General features: G+C 45.4%; 1 protein-coding gene across 5 annotated transcripts in view; it reads left to right on the top strand.

Annotated features, from left to right (window-relative positions):
- Nucleotides 1-14,324, top strand: part of Pgap5 (Per1-like protein PGAP5) — a 49,054-nt gene extending 34,730 nt beyond the window's left edge. For all 5 annotated transcript variants that reach the window (XM_077686299.1, XM_077686301.1, XM_077686303.1 and 2 more), the window contains 3 exons: nucleotides 5,208-5,330; nucleotides 8,560-8,700; nucleotides 14,163-14,324. In XM_077686299.1, coding sequence (XP_077542425.1) covers nucleotides 5,208-5,330; nucleotides 8,560-8,700; nucleotides 14,163-14,297 — 399 coding nt within the window. In that variant the 3' untranslated portion in view covers nucleotides 14,298-14,324. The remainder of the gene's footprint in view (nucleotides 1-5,207; nucleotides 5,331-8,559; nucleotides 8,701-14,162) is intronic.
- Nucleotides 14,325-20,030: the final 5,706 nt, after the last annotated feature.

The raw sequence follows: 20,030 nt of genomic DNA, 5'->3' as shown, positions 1-20,030 counted from the left end.
TTTTTATGAAAGAAGTCATTAAAGTAAAAAAACTCAGAAGCTTGGAAATTTACTGGGTGATCTTGATGATTAATTTTCATTTCAAAAGCATGCTGCCTATGTTTGAATGTCTCAGAGCAAATTTTCGTCAGCATGAAGTTGAAGTGAAATGCTTATGACATCTGCATCACAACTTCATTCGCTAGTTCACACCATCAAACGCAGCACAACAAACTTAAAAAGAGCAAACAATGGTCCACCTTGCTGCTGTAATATATAACTGAAGATGCACAGAACTGCTTCATGAAGATTGCAGAACAGGATTACTTAGGCAGCCAGGTGCAGTGCCCGATCACAGCCAGTTCTCTGTCTAGCACCACAACAGGTTCTTGTGCTCGCAGAATCTCCCTGTGTGCACACGGCTGCACCGATGGCATCTTGGGTGTCATTTATGCAGAAGCATGCTGGCCTACTGGTTATTTCTATGGTTGGTATCTCATGTACCCCTATTGAAGGCATTAGCACGCAGACCATGCGGCGCCAGTGCATGTGCGCCTGTCGAGGAGAGGCACCGTGTTTTGAACTTGTTTGCGTGCAAAGGTAAATCAATCGCCTCCGTTGTACCTGCCTAGCACAAGGGTTGTTTGTGGCAAGCAGCACACCCCGGCAAGTCTTTTTTCTTTTTTTTTTTCATTACTTCGCTTTTTCCAATTTTGTAAGAAAGTGATGCCCGCAAATACGCACTTTTCACAGTTTTATTGGCCACAAGCTAGCTGAGAAACACATCTTCAGTCAAACTGTGCAATCAAACAAAAAAACTTTAAAATATCACTTTCTCTTTGTGGGGGCCATAAAAAGTCGAATGTTCACAAGTATGACCACAGAGTGCGAACAAGCACTCTTTTATTAGCACACATAGTCAGAAAAGCAGCAACAGGAACATAGTGCGTGACGTGAAGACACTTCTCATGATGCATGAGTTCAGCTGATTATAACTTAAGTGCTATAAATAAAATAAGGCAACATGTTTTTCTGCTTTTTTATCGTCCCTCGTAAAGCATCGAGTTTCTCAGATTTTCAAGCAAAGCAAGACGTGTTTATTTTCTTAATTTATTCATTTTCTGAAAAGCACCATAGTTATTTAATTTATGTATAGTGTTATTTTTCCGTGGTGAGCGACCTTTGCCAGTGTTTTGAAAAGCACTCACTTGCAAATTCGTCACTGTTGCAGCAACGCCGCCTGTATTAACATTGCCTGACGCGTCGCGCGCTTTTCAATGGGAAGGGTAGGGATGCTTAGTTCAGGCACTGATCCGCTATGTGGCGCGTGCCGGCGGACATCTCGCCTTACGTCACTGCTCGCGAGTTGCGAACGCTGCACCCACTTCTACGACGTGTGTCTGTCAGCTTGCCTGTTGGGCTTCAAGGGCTGTTTCGCTTACATCTTAGCCGCGACGGGGCGCTAGTTCTGTGGCGCACTGGGGATCTCGTTCAACGTGTCGCTCGCTTCATACTTGCTGCATTTTTCCAAAGATAAAGACGGAGGCGGACTGAAATAGTGTAAGAACACACTGATTGTCGGGTAGACATATAGCTAACAGAAAAACGATATTTTCGGATAGGGCAGCCATTATTTTACTGATATTTTTCTTTCTGGAGTATTTAGAGAAGAAAAAATTGCGTGCACGTTTTTTGTTCAGGCGCTCACTTCTACGATTACATTCCAATAATATCACGTGCTTGTAAACTTCAGAAAATTATAGGAAACAAAAGGATAAGCAGCTGGGATCCCGCCACGCTGTCCAGGCGCTTCTACAGTACAGTCCTCAATTTTAGAAGTGCGTACCGATGCGGAGTGCGAACAGCGGGGTCAAAACAATACATTAAATGCGGAGGGGATAGAGGTGGGATGCCCCACTCAGAACATTTCAGGGCCTGTGATCCGAGTAGATATAAGCGCGCAAAGCCGGCATCAGCCTGCGGCAGCGCAAGGGATTTTGCTTCGTGACAAAGGAAGTTTTATCAGTGACAGACCAAGACAGACAGGCATGGTGAAAAAAAAGAAGGCGTAGGAGCGCCGCCTCGGGAACGCTAAACAAACTTTCCACTATTTTGCATAGTTTCCGAGAAGCGGCGCTGGCTGGCGGACACGAAAGCACGCTGGAAGGCTACGGAGCGGGGAAGGGTAGGAGAGAGCAACAGGAGAGTGGCTGTTTGGCCATTTTTCGCTCACGCGTTAGGCAGTGTTTATACAGGCGGCGTTGGTTGCAGATACTGAGACGGGGGCGTCAAAGAGAGTAACAATCTAGCGTCTGGACCGACTTTACGATTTTAAAAAAGTTTTCTCACTGTTGCAGGACACTAAGTTTGCTTCATGCTTACTACCACCTGGTGCAGTTTATGGTTTTAAATAAATTTGGACAGAAGCCTTACTCTTTGCCATGCACAGAGGCATTAAGTTCGAAAAAATTGCAGCCACCGAAAACAGCATGTCATTCACAAACATTTACAACTTCTTTTCTCGCACAGTACCCACAGTAGGAAAAAACAAGGTTCTATTAATTGGTGCACTTATGACTCATTTAAAAAAATTATGGGGTTGCTGAAAACTTTTTAAGAATGTGGAGATGAAAGCCTAGTGGACCTCTTCCATCGTGGCATACTTTCTCGGTTTTCCCCGCCTGCAACTAGGGCCTGGTGCGTCGTCACCTGTAGGGATGTGGACTGAAGCTCTGAGCCCATGGAGTGACATATACCAAGCCTGTCCAGAACGTTCCTAGAGGGCCACCGCTCACACATCCCTTTTCCTCCCGAGTGCCACCGTTTCCCTTTCCCTCAACTGTCTGACTGCGTTCCGTTGCCCTTTCCCAGAACCCTCATTTGGCGCTGCTGTTTCTCTTTCTCGGTGCACACTCTGATTTCTGTACCTCGCAATGTTTTTTTGCTGTATCTCACAACACGACCTTAAAAATAGAGGTGTAAGGCTTTCGTCTTAAAAAGGGGAAAAAAAACAACAACAAACGATTTGCATGTAAGTGCATGTTTTATCTCCCAGGGAATCGCCCAAAACTAAGGCTGTCACTCCTCTCATTTCCCTTCCATATTTTTGGGATGGAAAAGAGCGTGTTACAGATCGTATGTGGGGCTGCCTACGCAGTCATTCATGCACGGACGGCGCTGCCGCCTAGGAGAAGGAGTAGAAAATACCCATGCCATTTTCCAGCATTTTGGCTGACGGCCGGAATGTTTACGTAGCCGCTTGCACCAGTATCTCAGATCTGAGACTTTTGTTTCAAATTGGCATATGGGAATAGAAACTGATAGTAAAAAAGGGCGAGAGCTCTCGTGTCAACCTGCATAAATCTTGTGAAAATTTGTAGAACAACAAAAAAACATGATTGAGATCAAAACTGAAGCAATATTGCCACCAGTTGCAGTAAGGGAACCTGCTTAATGACGTGCGAGAGCTGAAGTGCATGCCTTTGAAACAACACGTGCTGAGCAGAAGTTCCTGCATGCATTCATTTAACATTTACAACTCTTTAAAGAAACGCTCAGAGAGTCTCCACTAATCTGGTTGAACCATTCATGATTTGTGATGTAACCAATTGTAGTGCATAAAAGTGGGCGGGGCAATGATACGTTTTTTCATACTTTTGTCATATTGCAACTTCATAAGCGACTGCTTCTGCTGCGAGAGGTAATTTATATGGACAGCACTGTTGCCTACTGATAGAGGCCACAGTGATAGAGGCCACAACTTGTGTCTACACTTTAGTCCTCTTTTAGTATTGCAAGTCTTAGTGCATATCTAAATACGGTAAAATTCAGTCAATGCTTTCTCAACTGTTTTAGGGGCCAAGCCCCTTAAGGGCTGGGGCTGTTGGCATCTCCTGTCATCCATCGTCGTTGTCGTAATCGTCGTCTCATGTAGTCGCGGTACTAAAACACCAGGAAACTTGTTTACGCCTTGCGCTAGAACATAGTGCTTTCCAAAAAACACCGGGACACTTGTTTACGCCTCGCGCTGAAGTTCTTCGTAATGCGTACTAAAAAAACACCGGGACACTCGTTTATGCCTCGCACTAGAGAGATTCGTGTTTCTAAGACAGGAGACTTTACAGCAAAGCTGTATACCTCTGCCCCCCAATGCTTTCATCTCCGTTGGAAAAAACGCCAAGGTGCCAAGAATACACTTATACAATGCATGCTTCGCCCCTCCCTAGGTTTCGCATAAGTGGAAACTGCCCGGGACTCTCTTTTTTTTTTTTTTGCACTTGTGGGATGGTAACTGAGCCAAGCTATTACTTTAATGGCTAAAATTATGTTTGAATGGTTACACACTTCTCACTTGTACCTTTTCTTTCCGCCTGCCTTACTTAAGAGCTTACTACTGTACAACCTTGTTTCGGTTGTATTGTGAAATTGGTGGGTAATGTTCACATTTTTCTTTTTCTTAAGTAAGCTACAAAGACGTCCATTCTTTTAGTTTTGGTCATGTGTAACTACAACTGCAGGCTTATTCGGAGGCTTGAAGAGTGGCTGCATTTAATTCTTTCTGTAGTGACGCGTGCTCTGAAACTTCACTTCCTAGTCCCACTCTTCCTTGGCTCTTCTTCCTTCATCGACCTGCTGCAGCGGCTTAGTGGCTGTGACGTTGCTCTACTGAGCAGAGGGTTGTAGGCGAAGTTCGCAGGCGTGGCAGCTGTTTTCCTGGTGGAGGCGAAGTACAATAACACCTGTGTATGCGATATATTGGTCACCTTTTAAAAATCCTCTTTTGGTCGAAACTACTAAGCTCTAAAGTGTACTGTTAGGCATGTTGCTAAGTCATATTAGGTGGTTAGTGTGTAAAGGGGAATGACAACAAGACGGTTGGTGCTTGTCCCGTTACCTTTTTTTGTATTTGTTCTCTTAGCACTGTAATTACTTAATACTATAATCTTAATATAACTCTCAAATAAGATAAGCTTTGTTTGCATTTGTGAAGTGCATTGATCAAATGTAACCTCAAATTTTGTCTGTTAATATCCTGCTTGATTATAACTTGCTACCAACTGTGTTCTGTTTTTTGAGACGTGTTTTTCTACTGTTTTCGTTTGATATGTTCAACATTCGGGCACATTTATTGGTGTTTGTGGAATTTGGGGGGAACAATGCCAATGCGTATGCATTTGTGGCTACAGTATAACCGCTAGCATTATAAACGATCGTACCATTTTCTGCAGCACTTCCCCTTGTACAGGAAGTCTGACAGTGAATGCTCGGAGCCAGATGCTGCCCCTCCAGGAGTAAAAGAAGAGCTGTTTCGGGAAAACTGGGAGTGCTTATCGCGAGAGGCAACGTCAATGGTGAGCGCCTTGCACTGCAGGTACATTTGAGGCCAACCAGGCTGTGAAACCGAAACCACGTGTAGGACGTGAAAATTGGTTTTGATCTTGCAGCTGGCAATGGAACTCTTGTTGAACAGAGTGTTGTGCTGGAATTCAACTTCGACACAAATGAACATTCAGGGGCTTGAAGAAAGCATGTGGCTGGGATTGCTGCATATCACTGTCTAGAAAGGGCTTCACAGAATGGCAATATTCAGCCCTTTAATGGTCAAACATACATACATATTTTTTAATGTGTCGACATGGTTAAATGTTTTTATTTCAGGTTCCACTTTCAAAAAGAATTTCTCGGGGCACTAAAGTTTGCTTGCATGCTTTCAAGGTGAAAGCCTGGTGATAGTTATCAAAAGACTTCTTTACTGCTACATGGTATTTGTGTCTCTTTCTCACTTTCGTTCCTTTGTCTTTTGGCGCAAATTGATTCAACATACAGACTGCTAACGCACATCGCAGCTTGCACAGAATCAAAGTCCTGCGCGGCTGGGATCCTGCCGGGCCGTCACATTCACATGTCACGCAGCACACTCTATTCTAACTCTTGTTCCACAGCTGCCAACACGTAGAGCTTGCACGGTGGTGACACGCCCAGCTCCCCTGGAAGCGTATTTCCAAACGCTTCGCTGCGCAGAGCACCTACGAGACATATCTGTTCGCGCGATGGAGAACGGTAATTTAACATGGTCATTGGCTGCGCCCCATACCTAAAGCAACCTAAAACATACCAAATCACCATTATTAACAAAAATAACATGTAGATTTTAGTTCAGAAAAAAAATTTAAATTTAGAAAAAAAAAACTAAGCAATAAAAAACAAAAACTAAGTTCTTTTCACTAGTTCAGGAGAGGCTTAATGCATATAGAAACAAAATCCAGGCTGCTATACTAGTGTGTATTTGTGCACTAAAAAGTTCCTAATCCTTGCTTGAGCTGTCCCTGTAAGATGAGACGCAGTGCGCAACCCATACCGAAACCACAGCTCACTCACAAATGCACGGTGGCAAACCAATGGAGACCAAAAGAGGATAAAACAAATCGATTTCAGTTACCTTCCACAGTACAGAGCCGTACCCCAACTACAGCAAGCACGTTCATATTAGTAGTCAACTGCGTAGCACGCAAACCAAGAAATCTCCTGCGAGGGTACAAATGACATGTGCTTGGGCCATGTGAGCACCTGCAGCCTTGAGAGCTGGAAGTAAACATACTGAACTGAGAGCTTCTCTGCACAAAGATTAGGATTAGTTTCTGCGAAATGTCGAAGTTGGAAACATGTTAAACAAAAAAAATTGGCCACGATCCCGCCCCGCGAAAGTGGATGTCCAGCAAAGCTGTTGTAAACCGCTACTAATGGTAATGGAGGAGGGTATGAAATGTTTCTCGTCGTCTGAGCGGGCTTGTCACTTGCGCTCAGCTAGTCTCACGTGTCACTAGATAAGGGTACAGAGCATAGGCACCCTTTTCTCCTATTGCTCCGTGCCGCCACCATGATCATTGGTCAGTTTGCATTATGTGATATTCGTTTACACTGCGACGGTTCATGGGTGCCGCCGTTTTGTTGTTTGTGTGTTTTAGTCGGTAAACTCTGGTAGGCTTAGCTTGTCCTCCCTGCTCTGCGTCTGCACGTGACTGGCGTCGATCCGAATGCGAATCGGAGATAATGTCTGTAACAGCATTTCAGCAGCAGAAGTGTGTTCAAAGATGCGGCAAATGATGGGTTCTGCCTAGCCTGACGCATGCGCTTGGCATCTTGGGCAAGAACCACTCTATTTAGTGACGCTATGAAAAAGAAAACTGCGCATAAAACGAGGACACAAGAGAAGATGACTAGACACACAGGGCGCAGGTAATTGCCTAGTGTGTCCTGTGTGTCCGTGTGTATAGTCGTCTTCTGTTGTGTCCTCGTTTTATGCACAGTTTTCTTTTGTAATGTACCAACTAGACTAAGTTTGTATTCTACTTTACTGACACTAGTCCTGCCTAGCTTTCAAAGGTAATCTGCTAACATAATCTTTACCAGGAACACTTTATGGGGGGGTTCCTTGTTCACAGGCACCTTATCATCCATAATGCGGTTTCGATTATTGTTTTGTGGTTTCCTTAAACGAATCCTGAGCTCTATGCTGTATGCCTGATTAGCCTGATGTATGTGCTCGGTGTCTTAGGCCTTGGCACCTTGGCGTGTTTGCCCACAGAGATCGTTTTTGCCCACGGCAATGAAACCATTGGGGGTAGAGGGGGGGGGAGGTAAATTTGCACAATTGTGGAGGGATGGCAACATTTCTCTGGCAATCCGTGGAGAACATAGAGCTAGAAATGTAAACTCAGTTAGCACTGCAATGTTACTGCAGCAACCACATGAGAGGCACCCACGATGGCGTTACGGTGGTGACTGTCAGTGGATTAAATCAAGAGCCACTCAGGGATGGCCCCATGTCCTTGACTGCTACTTATAAATTACAGTTGATAGTGCACAATTTATTGCTCTGCACTGATTTGTAAATTGTGTTATCACTGCAAAAAAAAAAAGAAAAAAAAAGGACAGTGTTGAATTCTAACATATAGCATAGTAATAGTTTGCAAGCACACCATTCCTTTAACTTTAACATAATCTGCTGATCCATGGAGGGTGCGTATGCAAAATTATGCAAGTGTAAATAAATGCCGAGCATATTACACTTTTTTTTCTTGTGTAGTGCTTTTTTAGTGCAACAAAGTTGTATGTTGCCTAATGACTCCTTTACAGTTAAACCTGGATGTAACAAACCCCTGTGCAATAAATTCCTGGATTTAACAAGAATTTTTAATTCCCCATTGCCAGCCCCATTAAAGCGCATGTGTTTTTGCGACCTCTATGTAACGAAGGCGTTTGGGCGGTTAACCTTGATGTAACAAACTCGCTGACTGATAGGCATTGTTATTGGCACTTTTACTGAAAAATTGGCTAGAGAAGTGTACAAATTTAGCGAATACTAGCACTGCTGTAAGGAGCCAGCAGCTAAAAAAACATCTAGAATCGCCTAAAAACAAAGTCCGCAATGATGATGACGATGATGAACGGAGTGGCTAGCGCCATCCCGTGGCTAACGTAGCAGCCACTTCACATTTTGCTTGTATAGTATGACACCAGGTAGCAAGAGTAACTACACTTCACTTTTTTTTTTTTTTTTTTTCCACCCGCATTATGCAGCTCCTGGATAGCTTGAAGCCTCGGGCTGTTTTTAACGGCCACACTCATCACGGCTGCCTGACGGTCCATCAAAATAGCATACCTGAATGGACACTGCCATCACTGAGCTGGAGGAATAAGGAGAGTCCCAGCCTTGCTCTTGTGAGTAATTCTAAGCACTTTGTTGTAGTTATAATTTCACTTTCAATTGAGGAGTGGAGTGAAGCTTGCTCGCCCAGGACGCCTTTTCTATCACTGTTTATGTGTGTGAACATGGAAGCAAGTAAATGTTTGCACGTGTAGGGAAGTTGGCCAAGTAATGATGCGCTAAAACTGGACACACTGGAAAATTTCATTCAGCTTCTATTGAGGCATTGATAGAAGTAAGATGGAGAGCTATGTGTCGAAAAAGATTAAAATTCTTTTTATCTAGTACGATTTGTCAAGGGACGATTGATCACTGGATTGTTTTTTGCGCCAGTCTTTTTTTTTTTTTTCCCTCTTACTTTTCGGCTGTCTAAGGCTGTGCTGTCAGTCACTTAGTCCTGCAAACTGTGCTTGATTAAAATGTGCACATAGTGAAATAGCAGAGTTAAAATCAAGGTATAACGTGCCGAAGCTACTCCTCTGCAATGAGGCACACCGTAGGGTAGGGCTGCAAGCCAGTTCAGATAGGGTTGCCACCTGCCCGGTTTTGGACCGGCCCGATCGGTTTTTTAAACAGCGGGCCGGTTTCAAACCGGTCGTCATTGGCCGGTTTTTCCGCCCTCGTGCCGTGATTATGTCCGTTTTGGCGTTTCATAAGCGTCAATTCAACAACTAAGATGATAAATATGTGTCGAGAAGCTGCGCAAAGACACGCGAGGAGAGAAAATACACGGGCGAGTGCGCTGCCTTAGATGGAGTGGGACGTAAGGTAGGAACAAAACAAAGAAATGCTGCCGGCGCGGTCAGCAATTGCGGTTACTTTTAAAGGGGCCCTGAAAGGCATTTTGAGCACACTAAATGAACTAGCGCAATCGCTAGATTGGGTCGCCAACGTCACCTGTGCCAAGTATTACTCTTTTACGCACAGCGGAAAGCTCACACTTTTGTTGCAAAGTTTGTCGCTTTTTTCTCACCCTTTCCTTCGTGTTTTTGGACGCCGCCATCTTCACATGTCTACATCATCGATTCCCAGATGTTCGTCATGAGCTAGACATCCTGCTATTGGGCGGCTTTTTCACGCACTTCCGGCAAAGAGATGAGTCGTCTGCTCAGCGTCGGCTCGCCGGCTGATCTGCCAGCGGAGTGCCGGAGTGCTTTGACATTTTACGACAAACGAAACAAGTGTAAACAAACGCTTAACCGTTTGTATTGAATGCAACACGGCCATAACACGACGTGGATTTTATCTTACGTGAGTACGTACCATAAAGAAAGTCCCGTGGCACTTCTTTGGTGCAATCGCAGAGAACGCCCTGAGCCGAATGCCCGGGTTTGACGCGTACATTTTATTCAACTTCAAAACAATCCAGAGATGCGTTTCGAACGAACGCAACGTCACAACAAGCGTTGCAAGTCTGAACCGCGATTGACAGACGATGAGTTGCCTCCTCCTGCCCGTCGTAAATACGGCACTCACCTCACACCCGGTTTGCGGGGACGAGCAGCAAGTCACAACTCTGGCGCGCAAGCGAGAAGGCTTTTAGCCAGGCACACTGCACATACCCCATGCGAGGTTGAGTGGTACGTCGTTCGAGAAAGATAATCCAGACCATGGGAAGCACTATCCACCCGCAGAAGTACAATGTCGCATTTCATCGCGAAACGAACGCGTCCACAACACACAGGAGGCGATGCACACACATACACACAGCTTCGGTCGCTGCATTGGCTTAGCTGCAAGCTTCGTTCGGACAATCAGCGATGCTACGACGATACAGAGCTGCGTGAGGACGACGTGCTAACCACTTCACGTATTTAAAAACACAGGGGCAAAGAACTAGGTTCATCGGAAGCAAAAAATCTTTCCTCCATTATAGTGCCTGAAATATACTGGCTAGTGTGCCGAGGGCGGGCTCCAGGCGGGCGCCGGGAGCGATGTACGCGGCCTTCTGCCGCTTGGGGCGCTGCCGTGCGGGAGTGTGGGCGTGTGCGCGTTCATCCGGCCCGAGCAGATCGCGCGGTTACCTCCGAGCTGCGTAGCAGACGGCAGCGGCAGAACTTTCCATTCCCGCTTGCGACGAAAGCGAGCGAAAGCGACGGGAATTCTGTCGCGCAACCAAAATTTGTCCCGACCATTCGACAAAAACGATCGTCGCGCGACAAAGCGACGGAATTCCTGCCGCTCTCACTCGCTTTCGTCGCAAGTGCGAACGGGCCTTTATGCGCAATCTCAGCCCCACATAAAACAAGCTCTTGCTTGTCGCCTGAGCATACGGTTGATATCTGACTACGTTATGCTGTGCTTGCCAGTGTATTTAAACGATGTCACTAGGTTTGAAACGTACGCGCTCGGCGTGCAGCTTTGTAAACGCAAGCGGTTTCACATACGCACGCTATTTTGCTGCTAATAGAGTTTCAGTACAGCGTTTGTGGCCTTTGCATACGCTAAACGCTAAATTTTTGCGTCCTGCTACGTGACACCGCGATGGGAGTTTTAGTAGAGCGTCTCATCAGTTTTGCGTAGCGACACACTAATGCATACGGCGCCATCTGTCAAATGTTTTCCGAAATGTCTCGCCGGCTGATCTGCTAGCGGAGTGCCGGAGTGTTTGGACATTTTACGACTATCCAAACAAGTGCAAACAAACGCTTTCCCGTCAGTGTTGAATGTAACACATGGGTGCAGCTTGTCAGAACACGGGTTCTCGCTGATCGAGTGCAGCGTTGGTTTGCTCTTCGCCTTCACGTTCATCGCCGCTGATAAAGCGATCCGATCCGGCGCGTTTTGTGCACGGGTTCTGTGTCGGTTGAAAATGTCTTTTTTCACATGCCGCCGGTAGTAGGAATTACAACCACCGCAAAATAACACCCGGCACCAGCGGGGCCACATCTGAGACCGCGCTGTTTGGATAAACAGTGCGCGGTGCACCAAAGGGAACGAGCGCACGATTCTCCCCACGCGGCTGCGAGTTCGCCGCCGATACCAACTGCAGCCCTGCAGCTACGTACACCGCGAAAGGGCAAGGCCAGGCCGCACACATGCGGCCAGGTCATTCGTTCGCTTTTCCAGCCTGTGTCCATGGTGTCTACAGAGATGAAAAAGCCGAAAGAGCTGGCCCGTAGCAGACGGCAGTCTGTGGGAGCGCAATAGCGGAAGTACGTCACCGCTGAGGAGCGGAGCATCATGGGAGGGGAGGCCAACAGCGAAGAAACAGTTGAAAGGAGGAGGAAATACGGCGCGACGATAATTCGCGGTTTTTGATTTACGATTTCTCAGCTAATACTCATCGCTTTAACAAAATTCTTGCAGGAGGAGATTGCTAATACATTGCTTTATTTGGTTACATGTACATCCATGCATCGGCGGAAGGCATTTCAGGACCCCTTTAAGTGAAGCACATACAGAGCAATAACCACGCTCTCGATCAGTGTCAGTACAAAGGTTATGTTGATTTCTCTCTAAGAAAACGCTGCAATAAATGGCACTGCATGTCAAAAACATGGCGTCTTTTTTTTTTTTTTTTCAATACAAATTAAATATTCTATATACCACGCCCACGCCCCCCCCCCCCCCCCCCCCCCCCCTCCTCTCCCGAACGGTTTTTTTTTTTTTCGAAGGTGGCAACCCTAAGTTCAGACCACCTGGGGATCTTTATAGGGGCCATGACGACAAACTACAAGTTTGTTTCATTCGAAAGATTGCCTCGTTAGAATAACACTGACACAACTTTTAATGCAAACTTCAGTGAGCTGTATAATGAGGAAAACAGAGAATAGGCATGCGACATCCTAGCTACTTTTCTGCACTGAACTGATGACGTATTATGGGCAACTCATTGCGATTTGCCGAGGCTGGCAAAGTGAAACGTTAATAAACACAGATTTCAGAATGAGCTATTAGCACTTAAATTTAGTGCTCATTCTTTTGACAGTTACGAACGAAGACGTAAACATAGAAGCACCAGTGCATACAGCATGCACTATGCTGCCCGAATCTGCACAGCCATCGGGGGCATTGGGCTTCTTTGACACAGCACTGGCCAACTGGCATAAGTGACATCGACACTTACCTACATGAGCCTGTTGGTCGAGCATACCAAATTTAAAATTTTTCACGAACGATTGCTTTCAGCCATAACAAAAGTAAGCTAGGTACAAATCCGGTCAGAAATAGAGCAAGTTTGGACAGCGCTCCTTGAGCCGTATCATTGCACCATCAATGAAGGCAGATGGTAAACATGGCAACAAAAGAAGTTGTTTCACCGTTTGCAGCAGCCGCTAGTTTTCAGCAGCCTGAATACGTCATCACTGACGTCACAAAATATGATTTAGTAGGAGAATTAGAATTTTGGCTTAAAATGTAAAATTTCTCAGTGAATAAAGCATCGTTAGCTGCCGGGCAAGTGCTGGGGGCACTATAAAACACCAGATCTTTTGAATAAAACAGACTTGTATTCTGTCTTCGTGGCTCCTTTAACATGGATTGAAATCTCGGCACCCTGCCATCTCTTTTTTTCTTTTCCCCGCCTCAATCATAAAAATGGCCGCCACAGCCAGGAATCAAAGCTGCGACCTAACACCCGAGCCACTAGGGCACAGTGGCAGATAAATAATTGTACAAAAAAAGCCCAGCGTCTAGAGCCATAAAAAAATTATGCTTGTTTTGAATTTGACTGGTCAGCTTTAAGACACCAAGGAAAATCATTAAGCAAATTTGTCATTTTTTATGGGAATTTGCAGAAGTAGTGAGACAATATTCAAGAGTAGCAAAACTTTGCAACCGCAATGTTTTGTAATGCTGTCATGTGTGCTGAATCTGGATATGTCGTACGCCTGCATCTGTTCATACACAACTGAACACCGACCACTAGACAAAGGGTTGCTCTATAGGCAGCACTAACAGTCAGTTCAAACAGTGTAGCATTGCCTGTATGAAAAAGCTGCATAGGAGAAGGGAAGTTTGGGGCAAATGGCGCTATTTGTAATGGCGATTGGCTCGGATCTGACTCCAAACTGTGCGCAGATAATTTCTTTCAAACAAATTAACACTTTCTAATCTGCGTCAGAAAGTGTTTTTTAAAGGTTTGACCCTGGTGCACTGTAATGAGATTTCGGGGCCACTGAGTGTAAGGGGTCGAAAGTAGGAGCCAACTGTAGGTAGGCTCAAAGCTTTTTCCCTTCCTTTACACCTGGAAACACTGTGGAACCTGGTCACTATGTCAGAGGGATGTTCTTTGATTGCATCCATGCAGGACATTGTATGCAAGTGGTTAAATCTCCTTGTTGTGTGAAAATTTCAGTCTTGTGGTGTGTTGAAAGCAGAGCACATGGTGGGGACGTTTGGGGACTGCATGGTGGGAAAAACATTTCATGTGTTTTGACGTGCCCTGTGACCCCTCTAGAAGGACTTGCTTTCGATACTGGAAGTAATATCTGACTAATGTTTCTTCTTTTTCCCTCCCCTCTTCGTTTTGCAGGCTGTTTTTACACCAGATGACTTGGCAGTGTCAAAATGCTTCATTCCAAGTGAAATAACCGTATGTGGCTTATATGTTGTCGCAGCAATTGTGTTGCTTGTTTGGAGTGTGCGAGGTCGCCGAAGGTTTTGGTGAAATAAACCCCATGTTGTTTATTTTGTATTTTCTGTGTATTTTGCGAGTTCTTGGTCATTTAGCTTTCGAAATCCACTTATCTCGGTGCTGTCGAGGTAAAGTAGGTAAGTTAATTGCATTGTTGCGGTAGTTGGAGGGAGTTTATCTGCACAAATTTTGAGGTTGTCTTAGCTCCTTAAAAGGCTATTGCGAGGGGGCAGAAATTAAAGCAGTGAAGCTATTGTACAAGTAATTATTTTTTAAAATTATTCAAAGAGAAGGAAGAAGCTCTCAAAAATATGTATTGTCCAAGAACTCAGTAGGTTTAGGTATAACGATGGCTGTAAAAATCTGACTGCTGGATATAGTAATATATGTTATACAGAGAATGAGGGCAAGTGCTCACTCGTCTCCTCAGAGATGAGTGTGAATAAAAAATAAGTAAAAGTTGCTCTCCACAACTATATACAGCATTTCAGCTCTTATAGACTCTGTGCCCTATCAAATCGTTGCTGGGTAATCTCCCCATATGTCATATGGCAAAGTGGCAATTAGTCTCTGGAATTTCTTAGGGTGCAGTAAGATTTACATTGGTACCGAATGTGTACAATTTCAAACATGTCTCAGTTGGGATTTCTTTAGTATTGTTGAGCTGTTCCTTGGGTAGCTTTTTACTTCGCTACATTTAGAGAAAAAAAAAAGACAGAATTTTAGGAAATTATTCATTTCTGAAACGTGGCAATTCAGACATTGAGCGGTTATGGCAATAAATTGAGGTAACATAATTGTAGCCCCTTGGGGATGTTGCACTAACCCTCTGTAGTTAGATCAAGGCTTTGATTCTTGAGCTTTGTGGATGCTTTTCTTTTCCTTTTCTTTTTCCCTTCTGATAGAGAAAATATTCGTGTGTTTGAGTCTTCGCCACGCATGTAAGGATTCTACAAACTCATCCGTATCCCTCCATTATGGTGTACTTTTTATGGTGGGCACATTAAGCCCTGATTCATGATGCTTTTTTTATTTTAATGTCACTGAGAGATTTCTGGGCTTGCTCAAATTTTTGCCGATGGGAACGTTTTTCTATCGTTACTGTCTTTTTATGGCTTGCTACCATATCGGCAGCCTTAGAAGTGCAGAGCATCTTGACCGAGTCATTGTGGTGCTTTACATGTGTGGCATGGTGTAAAATGCCTTCGCAAGTTCAAGTTCGCGTCATAGTTTGGCAACAAAGTGCAAAGCAACCAAGATGGCCGGTGCATGCAGGTTCACAGCGCAACTTTCCTTGCTTCTGGGTTAAGATTTTCTTTGCAACGCTGAATCGTAGTGTTTCATAAAAACAGTGTGCGTTATCACTAGCGATAATGCACTCTGCTTTTATGGAACACTGGATCATCTGGAGCAGTTTCATGATCTTGACAAGTGACAGTGCTGAACCCATCATTTTGTGGGAGCTCAGCCAGGAGATGTCCATGCAGCGAAAGCATCGTATAGGGTATTTCGATCAAAATGAGAAGATTTTCCACTAAGCCTCAGGTTGTGGAAGAAAAGCACTTGTGCGAGAGGGTTTGTATAGTGTGCATGCACTGCTTCAGGTAAGTTTATGTATGGTTTGGCAGTCCCTTACCAATAAAACTGGTGCGCGAAGACACTTTGTTTCGGGCAAATAAATGATGACTCAGTGGTAACACGAACTGTACAATCAACAGATTTGGCAGAAGAGAGAAAAAACAAAATTTTTCTTTTTTTTTTTTCAGTGACTGTGTCACTGTGTTTAGAACTGTGGTTGCTTTCTTCGTCATCACCACCACCACCCCCACCACCACAAACACCACCATCATCATCATCATCATGAATTATACAGGTTAAATTTTTATTTGTACAAGAGTCTGGGGAATGCTAAATGAGTCTTTAGCAATTCATTGCGACACGTCTCATTACCCAGGTTGCACACTCAGGACCACCGGCGTTTTATAGCCAATTTGTCTCCTTAATACATGGTGTCATACTTGGTAACTGAGAAACATAGCGGGCATTTGATGCATATAATAGATTTAACGAAGGACGACTAACTAGCCTTGCACATACATATTGCGCTAAAGAGAAATTGGAGCTATCCTTCCATGGGAGTGGTATGGAAAAGCAATACGTACAGCCCCGTCTTGCAAGCTTAAGAACATCGGCTTTCTTATGCCCAGCTACTGTTTGGACGTGTGCCAGTGCTTTGTAGCAAGCATGAAAATATCATGCTTATTTCTAATAAATGCCTTAGAGCAATTAACAATAAAGAGAGGGCACTTGCGAAAAAAAAAAAAAATGACAGGCACACCAGGCCTGCTAGGGTGAAGCAAACCAATAACTGCAATTGAAGGATTGTGTGCTGCGCATGATGGCAAAGGAGAATTTTCTTTTATTAACAACCAAATCGGAGCTCAACCGGACTGTGGTAATCGTCCAGAGCAAAACGTTTTTAACAAAATATCATGTTTACTATCACTTATTCGGATTCTCAAGTTCTCATCAATAGAGCTTTCCTGAGACCCGTCGTCTGCTACTTGCGGGTACTACTTGAGAATGATGTATACTGGTGCTTTTGTGTCTCAACCCCAACAACTACAAAAGGGGGGCTGTCCTGTCGTTAAGCCCTTGTGTGGTGGCATTATAACCTCATAGTTCATTTTAGTGCACAGCATTTTGGCGGCCGCTACTGTGGTTTGACATCGGTGTCGGCGTCATAACCGAACGAACAAAGACAGAAAGAAAACGGCGGAGGAAAATGAGGCAAAAGTGTGAGGGGGAGGGCAGTATTCTGAGCCAGCACGAGATGCTCCTCGGGGGCGACGCATGGCGAAAGTGGGAGGGGGAGACAGTGAGACGTGCTGTCGTGCGCTCGACGATGATGTGCGTTACTTCCTGAGATGCAGTTTGCACCGCCGACACAGAGCTTACCATTGCTGCCGTCGAGAGAACCCACGAGTGAGTGCTGCCTCAGTGAACTCCAGCACTCAGGAGCGAGTGCTGCATGAGTGAGGCAACCGGGGGATGTGCTTAGCGTCCTCCTCATTGCGGGGCTCATCTGGACCATGTGACATTTGCGCGGGAGGTTCAAACATGATTTACAACAACATGCTCAGCGGCAGCAACGCGCTGTGAGATAACGGTAGAGTAGCGTACGCCGTCGTGCGCTTGCTGATCACACGATCACTTCCTGAGATGCAGCAGCTATGCGCCGTGGCCGAAAAGGCTACAGTTTGCGCTGTGCACAAATTTCGCATTGGGAAGTAGTAATTGTCAGCTGTTTTTTGCGATCATAAACGGTCGAAGCGAGTGGTGCACCAGCAGCACATCATGTAGAGAAAAGCAACCAGGTTAAGATTAAGATGCCTGCTTTAGTTGCCACATGGTGAGCAGAAACTTAAAATAGGGATAGGCCCTGAGCACCATGACTGCTGCGACACTTTTCCTCAGTTTCTACGGGGTGAATTCTGCATAGTTAGGCGTTCATGCGGTGTTTTGGCTTGTTTCTCTTGTTCTTGCCTATCGCTGTGATACAAAACTTGTAGTCACATCTGCAAGCAAATTTTACTTCTAAGACATTTCAAAAACAATCGCAGCTTGGTAGGACACTCTAAAGACAACAAAAGCTCTGTTTGGCATCATCCTCACCTGCGTCGTCCTCAGCCGGCCACAGAAAAAAATTCTTGAGCTGCTCAATGTACCGCATCAATTGTTAGTGCTAAGCAGGCGCTGCATCTTTGTTGTTTCTGTCGTTGTAGGGATTTCTTGGGGCTCCTTTTCATCCATATGATCAGCTGCATCGTCCATAGCTCTCTCAACGCTGTAGGCATCGGACAGAGCGAAGCGTTAGAACGGAGACCTTATCAGCTGTCTGTAGCGGACTTTGCCTTGTGTCCTCTCTTCCAACATTTCGAGATATCCGCGGTCCCCCGAAAAAACGTTTCGAGATGAAGGGGGGCAAATACATGGCGCCTATGGGAGGTAAATGCATGGCAAAATAAAGTTTCGATTTAATCAATATTTCGAGATATCCGAGTTTGTGTTAAGGAGGGATTACTGTATATCAATAAGAGGCCCATTTATTGAACTTTATTTCTGTGTGTCTTGTACATTTTTGAGTCGAACAGTTCTTTAGCCGCGAATATCCCCGAATCGATGGTTTCGAGGGCGTTTTATGCCGAATAGAAATGCATAAAAAAATTGAGACTAATATTTGTGCAAGTGTGTCACAATAAACGTTGACGGTTTGCAAACTAGTTTCGCAAGTGCTGCAGTGCCAACGTCGTCTTGTCCAAAAATTACCTCTGTTTCTAGGAGTACGAAACCAAACCAGCTTCTTCTACAGGTTAAAAACTTTTAACCTGTATGAGAACAAAATCATTTGGTCAGAAAACTAGATATACTATGTATATCAAGAGAGTGTTGACCGAGGCTGCTTGAGTGCACGAGGGTAGAGTTACGTGATGCCAATGTCATAAGAGGCGCTCAACAAACACCTTTCTCTTGCTTTTTAGCTGCCCGTCCTGATGCATTGCGGGTAACCTGCCGCCACCAGCATAGAAGAGGTACAGTCTCACTTGCAGGAAAGAATTGAACCTTGATGATAGACAGCAGTTTTCTTGCCGGCCGATGGCACCTTGTCATTTGCGAAGCAGCTGGACACCCTAATCCGCACCACCGTAAAGGCTGCGGTGACAGGCATTTCTGTCTACGCCTCAACGAACCTGTTATTACTATTGGGCCTACATAATACCACGATGGAATTAATCGGAGCACGAAAAGTCAGTCAGTTAGAAAGATTGAAACGCACCCCTACAGGGAGACATGTCCTCTGACAACTAGGGTACTCGACGTCAGAACTTGCCCCTCGCGAGCCCTACCTATAGCCCCGGAAATTAGAGCGAATATAACAATATCACCCATACCCAGAAATATGCATCCAGAACATCATGCCAGCAGGCGTGCCACAAGGGCTAAGGCCTTGTACCGGATATAAGGCAGTAACCCCGACAGCCTCTATATGGATGCAGCATACTATCCAGCCATAAACGCCAAGGTGGCAGCGGTAGCTTACTGGAGGGTGAAAACATCAGCCACCATACGCTCCGGGAACAGCACGGAAGCGGAAGAGTGCAATAGCACTCCCTGTCAGCACTCGCCCTTCGGGAAACCCAATAAATATTATATCCGACTCTCAAGAGGCATGCCGAAATTATGCGCAAGGACGTATCTCCCCGACCGCCCACCACATCCTGCAGCAAAACCGACACATTCCACCAGTCCGTCTGATCTGGACACCTGGGCATGGATGTCTCCCTGGAAATGAACACATTTATGTAATAACCCGAGGCCTCACCTTCTGGGCACCAGCGGAAGACCAACCCGAGCCAGACAAGACAGAAAGCATCCCACTCACATACGCACATATACTACAACACTGAAGACTCAACACGTTCCCTAGCCTCTCGCTCCGGCACACCTTCTACCCTACCATGTACCCAGACAGATGCCCATCCTGCGGAAAACACCCATACCTGTATCACTCTACATGGTAATGCCCCGAACCCCCGACCCAATTACCTATACCCAGCCCCTCCCCGCCAGATGGGAAGCCGCTCTTTCCAGCATAGCCTTGGACAAACAGCGCAGACTGATCGACCGGGCAAGACGGATCGCAGCAGCAAGTGGGGCCCTGGACTAAGGGCACCACCCTCCGAGAGCTAAATAATCTGACTTTAT

Source organism: Haemaphysalis longicornis, unplaced genomic scaffold (genome assembly GCF_048455015.1).
Source record: "Haemaphysalis longicornis isolate Haplotype H1 unplaced genomic scaffold, Haemaphysalis longicornis Haplotype H1 scaffold_1, whole genome shotgun sequence".
NCBI lineage: Eukaryota > Metazoa > Arthropoda > Arachnida > Ixodida > Ixodidae > Haemaphysalis > Haemaphysalis longicornis.
This window is presented reverse-complemented; position numbering and strand designations above follow the sequence as displayed.